The sequence below is a fragment of the Gymnoscopelus microlampas genome, assembly GCF_963454915.1.
Source record: "Gymnoscopelus microlampas genome assembly, chromosome: 2".
Classification (NCBI taxonomy): domain Eukaryota; kingdom Metazoa; phylum Chordata; class Actinopteri; order Myctophiformes; family Myctophidae; genus Gymnoscopelus; species Gymnoscopelus microlampas.
In genome coordinates, this window is record NC_139939.1 from 56,762,609 (window position 1) to 56,779,793 (window position 17,185).

The 17,185-nt window shown below is 41.4% G+C and overlaps 1 protein-coding gene across 6 annotated transcripts in view; it reads right to left on the bottom strand.

The window, feature by feature from the left end:
- tenm3 (teneurin transmembrane protein 3) overlaps positions 1-17,185 on the bottom strand; it is a 663,973-nt gene that overhangs the window by 317,337 nt on the left and 329,451 nt on the right. For 4 of the 6 annotated variants that reach the window (XM_084080236.1, XM_084080237.1, XM_084080240.1 and 1 more), the window contains one exon: positions 16,071-16,253. The exons of 1 other annotated variant lie outside the window; for it this stretch is intronic. In XM_084080236.1, the coding sequence (XP_083936362.1) occupies positions 16,071-16,253 (183 nt within the window). Of the gene's footprint in view, positions 1-15,878; positions 15,893-16,070; positions 16,254-17,185 lie in introns of those variants that run through there. One more of the 6 variants, XM_084080241.1, reaches the window with a different exon arrangement.

The following is a 17,185-nucleotide window of genomic DNA, read 5'->3' on the forward strand; positions in this document are numbered from 1 at the left end:
CTGGCTTCAATGGAAAAGACTTCTCCTCTCCCCTCTTCTCCTCTCTTCCGTCATCTCCTTTCTTCTCTCCGTCCCTCCCCTCTCTCTCCACGATGTGAATCTCCTCTCCTCTCTTTTCCTCTCCTCTCTACAAAATGAACCTATAGTCCTTTAATAGGATGCCCTCTGTCAGTCAGTCCAGCCTGTTGATGGTTTTCATAATGTTCATAACTCTTACAGTGTCTCAGACCTTCTCTTCCATAGCGTTGCTGTCAGTGTGAAACCTTTTATGTGCAAATAAAATTCACCAGGGGTGGAAAAGGTACTAATTTTTTTTTACTTAAGTAAAAATATCAATATTCATTGCAATGTAGAACTACTCTGTTACAAGTAAACGTCCGGAATTCGAGTAAAAGTACAAAAGTATTGGTATCAAGTACCAAAAGTAGAAAGTACTGATTATGCAGAATGTCCCGTTTCACAAAGTTTTCAAATGTATAAAATACGTAGAAATCTTTTGAAAATAGCAGATCTACAAGCTGATCGCGACGCATTGTGAGCTTGTAGATCGGCTATTTTCGAATGGCGAAAATGTATATAGGGCTGAATCTACAAAGTAACGAGTACCATTAAAGCTTTCTAATAATTGTAGTGGAGTTAAAGTACAATATTTGCCTCTGAGATGTAGTGGAGTAGAAGTAAAAGTACAGAAATTTGGAAATACTCCATGTAAAGTAAAAAAAAATACCTCAAAATTGTACTTGAGTACATGTACTTAGTTACTTAACACCACTGCTTTTCACTATCAAACATATTTCAAAAGTAGAGAAAATAGCCCATAGATCTACTGACATTTATAAAAGAAAACATAAAAAAAAAAGATGAAACATCACCAGAGATACAAGGTTTCTGTCCCAACATAGCGGCTCGGTTCGGTCAGGAATAATAAAGTGCCCCGAGTCGTAAATTGTAACTCAGCGACGTTAACGGAGGCACTTTAAACCGCAACCACACGACCTGGGTTGTACCCTATAGCTTTATTTATAGCGGGGCAGCCGGCTAGCAGGTGTCGTGTGTAAGCCGCTGCAGCAGGCCGGGCCAGCTGCTAGCTTAAGTCCCGTTTGGAGCGTTGCCCATGTGCTCTTTTAGCTTCTGCACATTGTTTAGCTAAATTCTCTCCAAATCTCTCTCCCCTCAGTTGACACAACCAGGTTCTCTCTCTCTCCGTGACAGCTAGCTTTAGCTAGCTAGCTAGCTATAGCCGCTCCAATGGTTCATATCAAGGTCTCATTGTTTTATTGGGCATTTGAGCCACGGAAACCTCCGTTTGATGGGATTTAGACTCTCAGACCCAAAGACTGAGAATATTTGGTTGTCGTTGGATACGATTTTGTCCACAATTCCATCCATGCTGTGTTGATGTTGGTACCAATAGGAGAGATAACAGGCAAACGATCAAAATGACAATTCTTCTACATTCTCTCATTTTAAGTAATGCAGATGTTTAACAATACTTTAACTCTTGAGGGCGTAAAATGAAACCAAATGGACCCTTACGGGTCCATTTGGTTTCATTTTACGCCCTCAAGAGTTGAAGCTCTATAAGGGTCCATGTGGTTACCAACTCTCCATCATTTAGCTGGGGACCACCTTGAACCCCCTCAAGGACCACTGGTGGTCCCCGCACCACTGGTTGAGAACCATTGGTTTATCGCCCAGGCCCCGTTTCCAGTGCGCCGCGTTTTAATGCTTGATTTTTGGTTTTGTTGCACACTGGAAACAGCAGATCTACAAGCTATTTTCGGATATTTTCAGGCTAATGTTTGATGTGTGGTTTACGTTGTGTGTCGGTGCGTAATTATAGCTGCAAATCTCTGGTATCTATACGGTAGCTGACAATTATAGCTGATCTACAAGCTGATCTAGCTGACCTCACGGTACAAGCACACTTGCGGATCGGGTCCTTGTGTGTGCTTAGAGATCGGCTGTTTTCGTTGTGTGCGACAGATAAGTGGAAAGCGATCGTGATGCTGTCTGTATTGCTGTGTAAGAACATGTCTGTCTCACGGGTGCTGTGTGCGCGCGCACATGTGTGTGCGTGTGTGTGTGTGTGTGTGTGTGTGTGTGTGTGTGTGTGTGTGTGTGTGTGTGTGTGTGTGTGTGTGTGTGTGTGTGTGTGTGTGTGTGTGTGTGTGTGTGTTTGCGCGTGCGTGTGTGTGTGTGTGCTTCTGCGTGTCTGGGATAACACCCAACAGTGTTGTCTAGTTTTGCAGGCCTTTAAGTTTACATTATTTTGTGCACTGCTCCACCAGCAGTTAGTCTAGGGACGGTATTAAATAATGTCTGTATAAAGGCATAACACATTTATTATTATTATTGCATTTTCTACCGCTTTCCCCCTCTGATGCAAAGGGGAGAATAATTCAATCAAACTCCTTGTGAATTCAGAAGCTAAAACGATTCACAAGATCCACAGACCTGAATGCAATATTGATATGGTACTGCCTGTCAGACAGACAGACAGACAGACAGACAGACAGACAGACAGACAGACAGACAGACAGGCATAGCAAACAGCCCGCGCCGCGGCAGCACTTCCTCTACTCAGGGTGAAAAGTCAATCTCTGCTCATTCCGTCGAGCGTCGGGAGCCTTTCTTCTAAAAGTGGACCTTCAATTTCCGAAGTCGAGCCGAGGGTCCCGGCAGAGCCCCCGGCGCAGACAATTACTCCTCAACACTCACACGCACGCACGCACACACACACGCACGCACGCACGCACGCACACACGCACGCACGCATACACGCACGCACACACGCGCATGCGCACACACACACACACACACACACACACACACACTTTTTGAATTACCATACTTGTGAGAACATCGAGTTGCACATAAGCTCACGAAGCACCGCGCCTGTGTGACGCTTTGTGAGTTTGTAGATCCGCTATTTTCGGTACACAACGCGGCGTGTATCTAAGTGATAACTCAAGAATATAACTAAGTATAATTCAGTCATAACTCAAACCCTAAGCCCAACCTGAACCTTTTCCTAATGTAAATCTAACACAAAAAAAAGGATCTGGAAAAGTGTCTTCATTCACAACGTCTTGTTTCTCAAATTCTACTATTCTTGTTGAGACATTTGGCCCTCATAAGTGTAGTAATACAAGCGAGCGAGCGCGCGCGCACACACACACACGTGTATGCTCCCCCAGAGAGTGGGATCAAGAAACAATGTTCCTCCTCTGACGTTCACATCCCTCGCCTTTGAGACGCCGGGAAAAAGTACTGTATAGTCTAAACGACAGACAAGAGAGAGAGAGAGAGAGGGAGAGAGAGAGAGAGGAGGCGCGTGGCGTCCGTCCAGCCTTTAAGGAAAACGGCTGCGGGACGACGCCAGGGCTATCGACACGCCGTCTGTCCTGACAACAACAGAAATGATAGTGGGGGGGTGGGGGGGGGGGGGGGTCAGGGTCAGCGGCATGCAGGCGCAGACGCATGAAGAAACACTTAGTGCTATTTACTTTGGAACTAAGTAGGCAATTCTGCCCGACACCACACCGACCAATCAATGGACTAGATATCTGTCTCTGTCTGTCTGGGGGAGGAGGAGGAGGAGGGGAAAGCTTTGTATATTATGTACCGAGACGGGCTGTACTTTTAACGGATGTGAGTGAAGATGTAAACATCCCGAAGTGGAAGTTATTTTTTTACATGATATAAATGTATGTTTCAAATGGTTCCACACATCTTGGTGGCTGTCGGGTTCAAACCTTGTATGTCCAAAAGCCTTACTTTTCAGGAGGGGGAAAAGAAATCCCTTCTAAACTGATTTAGTCACAAGCTTCTTGTTAATGCTTTTGGTTGGTTAAATATTTATAAAAACCCACACACAGACAGTCGGGGGGCCAGCGGTGGCCATGTTGTTGACACAAATCTGTTTGAGGGAAAACCAAAGGGTGAGCGAGAAGAAAATAGCAGCCAGGAGAATGAGACTAAAGCAGGTCCTGGTTCGATTCCTCGGACACAAAAAAATAAGGGTTGGGAAGTGAATGGTCACCACTCCACCCAACACCACTGACGTGCCCAGCAACTATCCCTGAGTAAATGAAACACACACCTAAAACCACGTACACTTAAAAAAATGCGGGACATTAACCCATTAAGACCTGGAACTGTGTCATTTTTAGATTTGAGCTAAAAAAGCATTATTTTACACTTTGGGCTATTCAAAAATAGCAGATCTACAAGCTCATAGAGCTTGTAGATCTGCTATTTTTGAAAAATCGTGAAAATGTGTGCAAATCTTTGAATATATATATATTTTTAAGCGAACATTTTTAACTCAAATCTTTGCTTCTGGGGGTCCCTGGAACAAAATATTTTGATGGGGGTCCGCGACCAAATAAGTAGATATAGATCTGTTACTTTTGATGCTTTTGAATTTGAATCCAGAAAAGCAACAGTTTTGCACATATGAGGTTTCCACCCGACAGAGACCATATATAAATGCAGTCCATTTTTACCAGAGAACGTATGAAGTTTGAACTATATGGAGATATGAGGTTTGTTATGAGGGAGAGAGAGAGGGGGGGGGGGGGGGGGGGGTGGACATCCTCCATCCAGACCCCGATCAATGGAGGAGGCGGGTTGGGGGAGGGGCTGGATGGAGATGGCGTTCGATTTGCTGCGGGCGGGGGAAATCCATGTTCTCTGATTTAGATATAACTACAATATACACACATTAGTGTCTGAGAGAGAGAGAGAGAGAGAGAGAGAGAGAGAGAGAGAGAGAGAGAGAGAGAGAGAGAGAGAGAGAGAGAGAGAGAGAGAGAGAGAGAGTGAGTGAGTGTTAAAGTCGGTCGACTAAGGGTAGAAGGCAGTCTCACATACTAACAACTTGGCCGGGGCGAAAGTGTGAATAAAAGAAAGAAAGAAAGAAAAAACACAGAGGAAAAGAAAGAGAGAGAGAGAGAGAGAGAGAGAGAGAGAGAGAGAGAGCTGGGAGAGACTTGGCAGTGAGAACTCTATGAGGACAGAGAGAGAGAGAGAGAGAGAGAGAGAGAGAGAGAGAGAGAGAGAGAGAGAGAGAGAGAGAGAGAGAGATGGATGGGCTAAAGGGTCAGTACACTGAGGTGCAGCTGCCCATACCAATGCACAGAGGTGGAAAAAGTGGTGGAACATTTTTAATTAAGTAAAAGTATCAATACGGCGATGTAGAAATACATCACATGACATTTCAGGACATTTTACTACAAGTAAAAGTCCTGAATTCAAAATTCACTTGAGTAAAATGAAAAAAAGTATTGGCATCAAAATGTACTTAAGCAAAAGTACGCAATACCACAATATAGAAATACTCAAGTAAAAAGTCCTATATCCAAATGTTTACTTGAGTGGATGTACAAAACTAATGGCATCAATATACTTAAAGTGCCAAAAGTGATAGTACTCATTATGCAGAATGTCCCATTTCATACTTTTTTTTTTTTTCAAAAGCTTTCCAAATCTGTCAAAATGTTAGGAGAATAGTAGATCCACAAGCTCACAATGCGTGGTTGATTGTAATAATAATCTAAACCTATACAAAATACAAAAGTTTTCAAATAATCATTAGTGGAGTAAAAACAAGTACAATATTTGCCTCTGAGATGTAGTGGACTAGATGTATGAAGTATTGAAACATGGAAATTATGTTTTTGCATAGTTTTGTATATTTGTCATTAAATGTTTAGATGAATTGAGTACAAAGGGCCCCAATGGAAACAAGCCATAGTGCTTTCTTGCGTTTGAAATCCTCTTAATAGACCTTTGTAATGAACCGCTACTTCCCAGTGCTTGTCTTTGCAAACTGTTAATGAAGTATTCAATCAATCAATCAATCAATTACTCAAGTAAAAGAAATACATCCAAGCTGTACTTAACCCTTTAAGACCTGAAGAAGCATCTGTGTCACCTTTTGATTTGAGCTAAAAAAGCATTATTTTACACTTTGGCTATTCAAAAATAGCAGATCTACAAGCTCATAGCGCGTCACCGAGTGCCGCGCTATGAGCTTGTAGATCTGCTATTTTTGAAAAATCGTGAAAATGTGTGCAAATCTTTTAATATATATTGTTTTAAAGCAAAATATTTTAACTTGAATCTTTGCTTCTAGGGGGTCCCTGGAACATATATTTTTAGATGGGGGTCCGCGGCCAAACACATGTCATTTTGGGGGTACTAGACATGGAAAAAAGAGCCACTGATATTTTGGCGACAAAGGTTTTTTTCAAAAAATTGTTGAATCCCCCAGAAGCAAAGATCTGAGTTACAAATATTCGCTTTTGTAACTCAGATCTCAAGATTTGCAAAAAAATAACACATTTTAAAAAATAGCAGATCTACAATATATCTGCTATTTTTGAATAGCCAAAGTGTAAAATTATGCTTTTTAGCTCAAATGAAAAAGTGACACAGATGCGTTCCCGGTCTTAAAGGGTTAAGTACGGTACTTGAGTAAATGTACTAGCGCTGGTCCCGACCCCCGTACACACAGAGCCCCTCCCTTGGCCCATGCAGCGCTCTTGGATTTCACATCTTTGACTGACTCTCAAAGTGTTTGCAAATGTGTTCACGAGACGACGTTTCCAAGACCCACCAGGAGTCTACAAAACGCCACGGCCCGGGCTAGAAACCTCATATCTCCTTACTTCAACTTTTAAACCATTATTCTAACCCAGAAAGGCAAAGATTTGAGTTACAAATGTTCGCTTTAAAAATATATATATTCAAAGATTTTCACGATTTTTCCAAAAAATAGCAGATCCACAAGCTCATAGCGTGGCACTCGGTGCCGCGCTATGAGCTTGTATATCTGCTATTTTTGAATAGCCAAAGAAATCTAAAATGACACAGATGCGTTCCCGGTCTTGAAGGGTTAAAACAACTTAAAACCCCCAGCATCCATATTCTGGGAAAAACCTTCGCAGACATAAAAACAGATCGACAAGCTCACAACGCGTTGATACGCAACACGTTACAAGCTTGACGATTGGATATTTTCAGCGAAGATATTGTATGTAGTTTTTTTTCCCCACAAATTGAAGCCCTATACTTCGACCTATGACAGTGTTGCACAAAAGAAGTGATAACAGCCGTTCTCTACGAACGTTTCTGCTAATTTTGAAAAGTTTCAAAGTGAAAGTGTTCACCTTAAAGTAAAAGTGTGTTTTTGGTTTTCATGAGTATTGAACCAATGAAAAGTATTTAACAATAGTCTTGACACTATAAATTACTACCATCAGATAAATTGGAACAGTTTATTTTTGTACTCCTCTTTTTTTTTTTTTACATTTCCCGAAAAGCAACCAAGTGCCGTGCTACGAGCTTGTAGATCTTCTATTTTTGAAAAATCGAGAAAATGTGTGCAAATCTTTGAAAATATATTTTTTTAAAGCGAACATTTGTAACTCAAATCTTTGCTTCTGGGGGTCCCTGGAACAATATTTTGAGATGTTTTTTTTTTTTTTAGATGGGGGTCAATTTTTCGACATACGAGGTTTCCACCCGAACCCGTTGAGTGAGTGAAGAGCTGGCGGGGCTCAGCCTGCTCTCAATGTGTTGTGTTGAGAAAGACCAGCCCCGCATCCAGATCCATGTCAGGGAGGCTGCTACGTAATTGCGGAGAAACGCCTGCATCAACTTATGGCTGCCAGAGGAGGAAACAGTAGCTTATTGCACAGAGAGAGAGAGAGAGAGAGAGAGAGAAGGAGAGAGAGAGGAGGCCTTGACTTGATTTATTATATTTAACGGGGGAATCGATTAGGTGTGTTTTTTTTTTTGAGGAGGGAGGTGGGGTTTGGAAATCAAAGATTCCAGGGTGTAATTCTGTTGGATGTGTATTGACTGTATTGCACCTACTTTTTGAACGTGTAAGCGCAATTTTGTATATATATTTTTTTCATATAAATAGAGTTCTTTGTCCGCCCACCAAGTTGGGAAATACATTATTGCAGAAATTTGTCACAAGAGCAACTTTTTTCCATATTCCTCCCCTTATGCATGCGTTCACACTGGCTGCTACAAAAGTTAATACAATTCCAAATAGTTTTAGACGTATTTTAGTAATTTGAAATGTTGTCGTTTTTGTCTAGTTTTTGTCGACTAAATGTAGTCTAAAGATCTAAATCTACAGTTGATTTAACCCATTAAGACCTGAGGTGATTCTTAAAAATGTTTTTAAGATTTTAACAGTTTTTTGGAGAAAAATCCAAAACATTTTTTTCAAGATTTTTCAAAAATAGCAGATCTACAAGCTCATAGCGCGGCACTCGGTGCCGCGCTATGAGCTTGTATATCTGCTATTTTTTAATAGCCAAAGAAATCCAAAGTGACACAGATACGTTCCAGGTCTTCGTTAATCAACTAAAATGTATGTTGGCGGTGCCTCGATGGCATCGTAATGGTTGATTTTACACTTGGTTGCATGTTGAAAATAGCCGATCTACAAGCTTACAACAACGCGTTGTAGCGCGACGCGTTGTGAGCTTGTCCAGTAGATCTGCTATTTTCAGAGCGCAACACCCGAGTGCAAACAAACATAAAGTGACTTGTCTTTTAGTTCTACTGGATCTCTTCTCCACTAGTCCCTAACTCAGGGACGTGCAGAGATAGACTCTAGGTGGCGCTAGAGCACCTGCCCTTTGCCCTCTTGACCAGAAGTGCCCTTTTGGAAAAGGACCCCTCCTGTAAACTTTTTTTTTAGTTTACAGGAGGGGTCTTCAACAGGGGGTCCGGGACCCCTTGGGGGTCCTCAGAGTTACTACAGGGGAACCGCCATATCTTTATGTGATATGATTTTTCTTTTTACCCTAACCACTCGAAACCTAGCATCCCTTTTTTTGAGGAGAACTTTAGCCAAAAATAGCATATCTACAAGCCCACAACGCCAAAGAGGTATAGGTGTAGAGGGAAAAAAGAGCAGACCAAGTAAACAAAAAAAAGTATAATTTACTTGAGCACCTGCCCTAAAAATGTCTGTGCACGCCACTGCCCTCACTAACATTTTAGTCTAGTTTTTTATTTGTTGACGGAATTGACAATATATTTAGTCTTAGTTTTAGTCATCCTAGCTTTGTTTTTATGTAGTTATTATTTATTTTTCGTCAGTGATAAAAGGTATAGTTGAGTAGTTTTTCGTCATAGTTTTAGTATCAACACCAATGGTAACACCTGTGAAGTGGCCTAATGTCTTTCCAATATGCATAGAGCCTATTGTATGAAGAGCCTATTGTATTGTTTAACGACACTTGGGTCGTTTTGCAGCTTTGTCGCTGCAGCTGAAGCCAGATTCAGACGTCATAGGTGTCGATTTGTATGTCAAGCCGCTGGCTTTCATTGAAAATGAATAAAAAAGCAATGTGTCTTTGAAGTGAATAGCCTTATGCCATATCTATGTATTGGCTCACCGTTTTCAAGAAGATGGATTTCTTTTGTACGATGCAATTGTATTCATCAGAACCTCTTTCAAGGCCCATACTGTACCAATGGCTATGAACCACGTATAGACCTTACTGTGCTGCCAACCGTTTTTCCAAAGCTGGGTCCAACATTTTTTTCTTATTCACTATACTTTCCCACAGTGGTGTAAAGTAACTAGGTACATTTACTCTCAGTACTTATAAGTACTGTACTTAAGTACAATTTTGAGGTACTTATACTTTACTGGAGAATTTCCAATTGTGTATACTTTTACTCCACTACATCTCAGAGGAAAATATTGTACTTTTACTCCACTACAATTATTTGAAAACTTTAGTTACTAGTTACTTCGCAGATTATTCATTAAATTAAATTAAATTAAATTAATTATCACATTATAAAACATACATTAACCACTTTATCCCTATTTTATACCTAGGCTATTTGAAAATATCAGATCTACAAGTTCTTGTAGATCTGCTGTTCTCAAATACATTTTAGTACTTTTAGTTTTGGTACTTTGGTACTTTTAGTACTGTATATTTTGAGCTTTTCCTGAAGTAAATTTTGAATTCCGCACTTTTACTCGAGTCATTTTTCCACCACTGACTATACTATTTTATTCAAACTTTAAGGTAAACATCTGGCCATGAATGAGTCATTGACCTTTGAATCTGCTTTATAGAATCCATCTTGTTTTTTTTAAACCGGGGACTTTCTTTTTTTCCCCGGCTACACTTTTCAACCCGCATTATTAGCCATGTTCTCAAATCAACATCATTCCGTCGTTTCACAGCCCAGCGAGAAGATTGGAAAGTCGGTACTAACAAAAACACGTCAGATCTCTGGGAGCAATAAATCGGTATGTGTTCTTGTTACATGTGGTGTGGAGCGCTCCGGCTGTGTGCTGCGTGCCATCGCACATTAACCCATTAAGACCTGGAACTGTGTCATTTTTAGATTTGAGATGAAAAGCATTATTTTACACTTTGGGCTATTCAAAAATAGCAGATATACAAGCTCATAGCGCGGCACCGAGTGCCGCGCTACGAGCTTGTAGATCTGCTATTTTTGAAAAATCGTGAAAATGTGTGCAAATCTTTGAATATATATATTTTTAAAGCGAACATTTTTAACTCAAATCTTTGCTTCTGGGGGGTCCCTGGAACAAAATATTTTGATGGGGGTCTGCAGCCAAATACATATAATTTTGGGGGTCCTTGACATGAAAAAGATTGAGCACCAGTGATATAGAAACATACGTTTTTCAGAAAACTGTTGAGATTTAGGAGACTTCAGGTCTCAATGGGTTAATCACCGCCGAAAAGTGTCACCGACCGGGGGGACGAGGCGAGTATATCATGTCAACAACCATCACAGATCAGAGAGTGACGAACATTTGATGCCTTCAGTTCAAATAACAGGAACAGACCATGGATGGGTCTCTCTGCTCTACAATCTACAACACATGGGGACTATGGAACGTTTTTACATTCTATAACCCACACACTGATAAACAAGGGGAGGAACGGGCGGAAAAGAGAAAAAGATGTCGGGGTGAGAGAGGAAGAAGAAAATAAATAAAGGGAAGGAAGGAGGGAAGAAAGGGAGATGGATTGATTGCTGGACGGACGGACGGACGGACGCAGTGGTGGAAAAAATACTCAAATGTTTTACTTAAGTAAAAGTACTGCAATATAGAAATACACTCCCGTTACAAGTAAAAGGTCGGAATTCAAAATGTACTTGAGTAAAAGTACAAAAGTACTGGCATCAAAATGTACTTCAAGTACCAAAAGTAGAAAGTACTCATCATGAAGAATGTCCCATTTCACAAGTTTTCAAATGCATACAAATCTTTTGAAAATGGCAGATCTACAAGCTCACAATGCGTCTTGAGCTTGTAGATCTGTTATTTTCAAATGGCCGAAAGTTATAGGGTTGAAGTGTTCAATGTATGTTTTGTATTAATAATCAAAATCCAAAAAGTAACTAGTAACTCAAGTTTTCAAATAATTGTAGTGTAGTAAAAGTACAACGTTTGCCTCTGAGATGTAGTGGAGTAGAAGTAAAAGTATTGGAAATTGGAAATACTCAAGTAAAGTACAAATACCTCAACATTTTACTTAAGTACAGTACTTGAGTAAATGTACTCATAGTTACTTCCCACAACTGTGGACAGACAGACAGATAGATAGATAGCTTGTCAAATTTGAAATGCTGCAACAAACGAAAAAGTGGTGCATTTTGCGACCATAATTTATGCGCATGGTTATCCTGCCCATCGGAATGTTGATACAGCAAAATGAGTTAATTCAGACAAACAATTATGACATCAATGCGTCTCTCTCATGTGTAATCCAAAGGAGGAAAACCATGGTTAACTGAAGTGTACTCCAGCAGAGACTCTGATGCCATTACTACAGGCTGCATGTGTTTACGTTTGGGGAAAGGTCGTTTCCCCCCTCTCTCTCCGCTAAACGCACCCACGAGGAAGCCACTGCATTTACAATGCTGCTCAGCATGGCCGCCTGCTCAAAGCAATGCGAGGGGAAATAAGTTACCTTAACCCAGTAAAGCCTGAGATTCCGATTCTACAAAATGTCTTCTAAATCCTAACAGTTTTTTGAAAAAAACGTATGTTGCTATGTCAGTGGTTCTCAAACTTTTTCATGTCAAGGACCCCCAAGATTATATGTATTTGGCCGCGGGCCCCCATCTCAAAATGTTTTGTTCCAGGGACCCCCAGAAGCAAAGCACAGAGTTAAAAATGTTCGCTTTAAACAATATATATTCAAAGATGTGCACACATTTTCACGTTTTTTTTCAAAAATAGCAGATCTACAAGCTCATAGCGCGGCACCTAGTGCCGCGCTATGAGCTTGTATATCTGCTATTTTTGAATAGCCCAAAGTGTAAAATCTGCTAAAAAAAATGCTCAAAAAGTGACACAGATGCGTTCCAGGTCTTAATGGGTTAAAGGTGCAGTTCACCCGAAAAACGACGTATTTTCTATCAATTACACATCCCATGAATCCTTGAATTCATGGAGAGGTTTTTGTTTTCGTTGCATTCCTATAAGCCAATAATTGATGATCGGTGGAGACTCAATAGAGCAAGTCTCCTACCGGAGACTACGCCAGACATCAAATTATTGGCTATAAACTCCTTTAAGCACTTCAGGAAGTTGAAGGAGAGCTGCTGCTGCGCTGACAACAACAGCAACGGTGGATTTTAATTTCAAAACAATGATGTTTTCGCAGGATAAAAGTGTTGCAATTTTAGACAGATGCCAGGTTCATTTGTTGACCCGGCCTTTAGTTTGTATAGGTTCAATGTACAGATTATTTAAAAAAAAAAAGACATCCTAGATCATTGGTGGGGGGAGGGGGTTTGGCAAAAATAATAGTAGATATACAAGGCTATGAGCGGGACCCAAGATAGCAGATCTACAAGAGAAGACGATCCTTTGACTTTGTTTAAAATGTATGAAATTATTTTGAAAAATGTTCTCTCTTTCTGAAAAGTGAGCTTGTAGATCTGCTATTTTTTTTTTTATTGTGAAAATGTGTGCAAATCCTTTTTTTTTATTAAAAGGGCGAACATTTTTAACACAAATCTTTGCTTCTGGGGGTCCCTGGCACACTACATTTTCAAGTGGGGGTCCGCGGCCACATCTAAATTGTAGATTGTTGTAACCAACTAGTATAGGTATTAGTATAGGGGCTGTACCGTTTTAATACACTACTAGCCGCCCGCGCCACACTTCACCTAAAAGACAAGACAGAAGAGACACAACTCCCTGAGAGCATGAAAGTGACAGAGATGGAAGAGAAGGCCGGGGTCCCGGCGGGGAGCGCTGAGGTCTCATGAAGCCAACCCTCCCTCTGCCAGCGGACTGGAAGTCATTAAACCCTTCAAACCTCACTGTTTCCAGCGGCTGCCAGAACGCCGTGAACGATCACAACCCTGATCAGAAACAGACGCCGCTGAAACACTAAGCTATAGTTCACCAGAGAGGAGGGGGGGGGGGAGAGGAAGGAGGGGAGAGATGTATAGTTTAAGCCGTACATGGCGACGGGAGTAAAGCTCGTATACTGTATGTCCAAAACTGTTACTTTTTGTGAAATAGGGGAACAAATTACTTAGGTTCCGATGGATCCGATGTAGTTATTGTTTAGTCACAGACTATATAGAGCACCGAAGTCTGACGTAATCTAAGCATCCTACCTGGGTCGCGTATTAAATAAATAAACAAATGATACCGGTGGTTTAACTCTTATGGATATGAAGCATCGACTGACGGTGAGAAAACGCTAATGTTACTAGTTTGTTTATTTTTGGACCACAACTCTTATATGAGAAGATGACCCAATGTTATTCTCCATAGAGAAATTACTTCCACGACCCAGGGGATGAACGAGTGACGTCAGGACTTCTGTACTAATAGTTAACAGTTTTTTTAACGCCACATATACACTTAACCACTTTCATTGATTTTCTAAATGTTTCAAAAATAGCAGAAGCCTAATCTACGAGGGGAAGGGCTGTAGGGCTTTAACTTAAGAAAATTTAAGGAAAAAAAGTTAAAAAGTTGAAATATGGAGATACAAGGTTTCTGCCAGACAGCAACGATATACTGTAGAAGAGGGGGGGGGGGGGAGAGAGAGAGAGAGAGAGAGAGAGAGAGAGAGAGAGAGAGAGAGAGAGAGAGAGAGAGAGAGAGAGAGCGAGAGCGAGAGCGAGAGCGAGAGAGAGAGAGAGAGAGAGAGAAAGAGAGAGAGAGAGAGCGAGAGAGAGAGAGAGAGAGAGAGAGAGAGAGAGAGAGAGAGAGAGAGAGAGAGCGAGAGCGAGAGCGAGAGAGAGAGAGAGAGCGAGAGAGAGAGAGAGAGAAAGAGAGAGAGACGGGTGCGGGAAAGGTTTCAGAGAACACTAAAATCTATTCCACAAGTTGGGAAAGGGATAAATTGGATTCCGCTAAATGATTGTGTCTGGCTGTCGATCCATCGATCACGGAGAAAACCACACATGAGTTGCAGTCTGGCTACGCATCTGTGAGAGAGCAAACCTGCTGTCCAACTCTCTCTGCCTGCCTGTCTGTCTGTCAGTCAGTCAGTCTCGGTCTGTCTGTCTCGCATCGCATGCCTGTCTGTCTTTCTGCCTGCGTGCCTCGCATGTCTGTCAGACTGTCGGATGTGACTATGAAATCGTGCTGTACACGTTTCATATTAGATGTTTAATAAACTGGACTAAACTCATGTCCAATGTAAACATGCAGGGACGTGCACAGATAGACTCTAGGTGGTGCTAGAGCACCTGCCCTTTGCCCTCTTGACCAGAAGTGCCCTTTTTTTTCCAGTTTACAGCAGGGGTCTTCAACAGGGGGTCCTCAGAGTTACTACAGGGGGCCCGCCAAACCTTTATGTGATATGATTTTTCTTTTTACCATAACCACTCGAAACCTAGCATCCCTTTTCTGAGGAGAACTTTAGCCAAAAATAGCAGATCTACAAGCCCACAACGCCTCGCAGCGCGAGGCGTTGTGGGCTTGTAGATCTGCTATTTTTGGCAAAGAGGTATAGGTGTAGAGGGGAAAAAAGAGCAGACCAAGTAAACAAAAAAAAGTATAATTTACTTGAGCACCTGCCCCTCAAAATGTCTGTGCACGCCACTGTAAACATGAACTCAAATATAGTTTGGATTCGCCTTTATTAGCCAGAACATTGAGGCATGTATACCGGCATGTTTCCATAGGTAATGTTTTGCTGTGGAGACTTGATCAAATCAATCTGATTGTAATCTGGATATGCTAAGAAAAATGGATTTGGTCTGCCAATCTGAACATCCCTAGAGGGGTGCACCGTTGAGTGTTCTTTTTTTGTTTTTCCTAAATTTTTATCCCACGATTTTGTGACCCATTTTTTCACCCAGTGCCAATTGCCTAAGCTTGTTAAACCTGGGCGCTACTCTCCCTCTGCCAGCCTGGGGAGAGCCCCGAACCGAGCTCATGCTTCCTTCAATGCATGAGGAGTGAGCAGGTCGCTTCTTCTTATCACCTGACAGGGGGGAGTTTCCCCGGTAGGACGTTGTGCGTGGAAGGAACGCGTTATTCTAACAAGTTCCTTTCCCCTCCATCAGGCGCCCCGGCCGACCAGGGGGTAGGAGAGAACAGGCCCCCAGCGCCCCCACAGCGTCCCGGGCAGGATTCAAACCCAGGACCTTCTACAACACTGATGATACGTCCCAGGTGCATCCGCGTGATGTTTTTTTTATGTATAGCTCTATGCTAGCAGTGTTGCTAATAAAGGTAGTTTACCATGTAACAGGTGGCTATAAGTTAGCATTGATGCTAATAAAGGTAGTTTACCATGTATAACAGGTAAGTACAATGTAGCTCTATGTTAGTAGTGATGCTAATAAAGGTAGTTTACCATGTGTAACAGGTAAGTACAATGTAGCTCTATGTTAGCAGTAATGCTAAAAAAGGCTGTTTACCATGTGTAACAGGTAAGTACAATGTAGCTCTATGTTAGCAGTGATGCTAATAAAGGTAGTTTACCATGTGTAACAGGTAAGTACAATGTAGCTCTATGTTAGCAGTAATGCTAATAAAGGTAGTTTACCATGTGTAACAGGTAAGTACAATCTGGCTGCGTATTCCTCTTCCTCCTCGTCCTCCTCCTCTTCCTCTGAGCCTGGCTCAGCGGCGGCGTTGCCTAGCAACGGGTTGTCATGGGGATGGGGCGACGGGGGCTGTGATTGGTCAAAGACGGGTGACGGACAGGAAGGGGAGGGCATGGGAGAGCCTGAACCAAAAAGAAACAGAACAAAAAGGGGGAATGGGGGGGGATGAAATAATGTATGAATAACTTAAAAATAATAAATGAAGTAGACAGCAACAATAACAACGATGGTTAAAACAAATCTTCAAACAATACTGTGGAAGAATGGAGAGTGGGAGGAGTTTGAGAATGACCCGGCAGTTTGCATGCAACGTATGCAAACTTTTCAGAATGTGTTAATTTAACCCATTGATACCTGGAACGCATCTGTGTCACTTTAGATGTCTTTGGCTATTCACAAATAGCAGATCTACAAGCTCATAGCGCGGCACCGAGTGCCGCGCTATGAGCTTGTAGATCTGCTATTTTTGAAAAATCGTGAAAAATATTTTTTTAATATTTTTTTCCGATTTTTTTTTTTAGGATTTTGAAAATGTTTAGAAGCGGCCTCAGGTCTTAATGGGTTTAATTTTCTGAAATAGCAAATATAGAATGTGTGAAAGTTTTTAGGGGAGGGGGAGATTTTATATGAGGACACAATTGGAAACTTGAAAAAATATATATATTTAGATTGTCTTTTTAAGAAATAAAAAAAATGCTGACGACTGTTTCAGGGCTTATAAAGGGATAGTTCACCAAAAACATTATGCTTTTTTTCTATGGATTAGTCATCCCATGGAGACTTAAATCCATGGATATTTTTTTGTTTTTGTCTCATTCATAAGCCAAGTATTTGATAACCAGCGGACCGGTAGGCAGCGGTTCCGGTAGGAGACACAAAGGAGACTCTTTGTGTCTCCTACCGGAACCGCTGCCGGTCATCAAGTTATTGGCTTAGAAATGCGACAAAGACCAAAAAAAAAATCCATGGATTCAAGTCTCCATGGGGTGACTAAATGATGGGAAAAAAGTGATTTTGGGGGTGAACTATTCCTTTAAGTTCTTCATTCACCCTA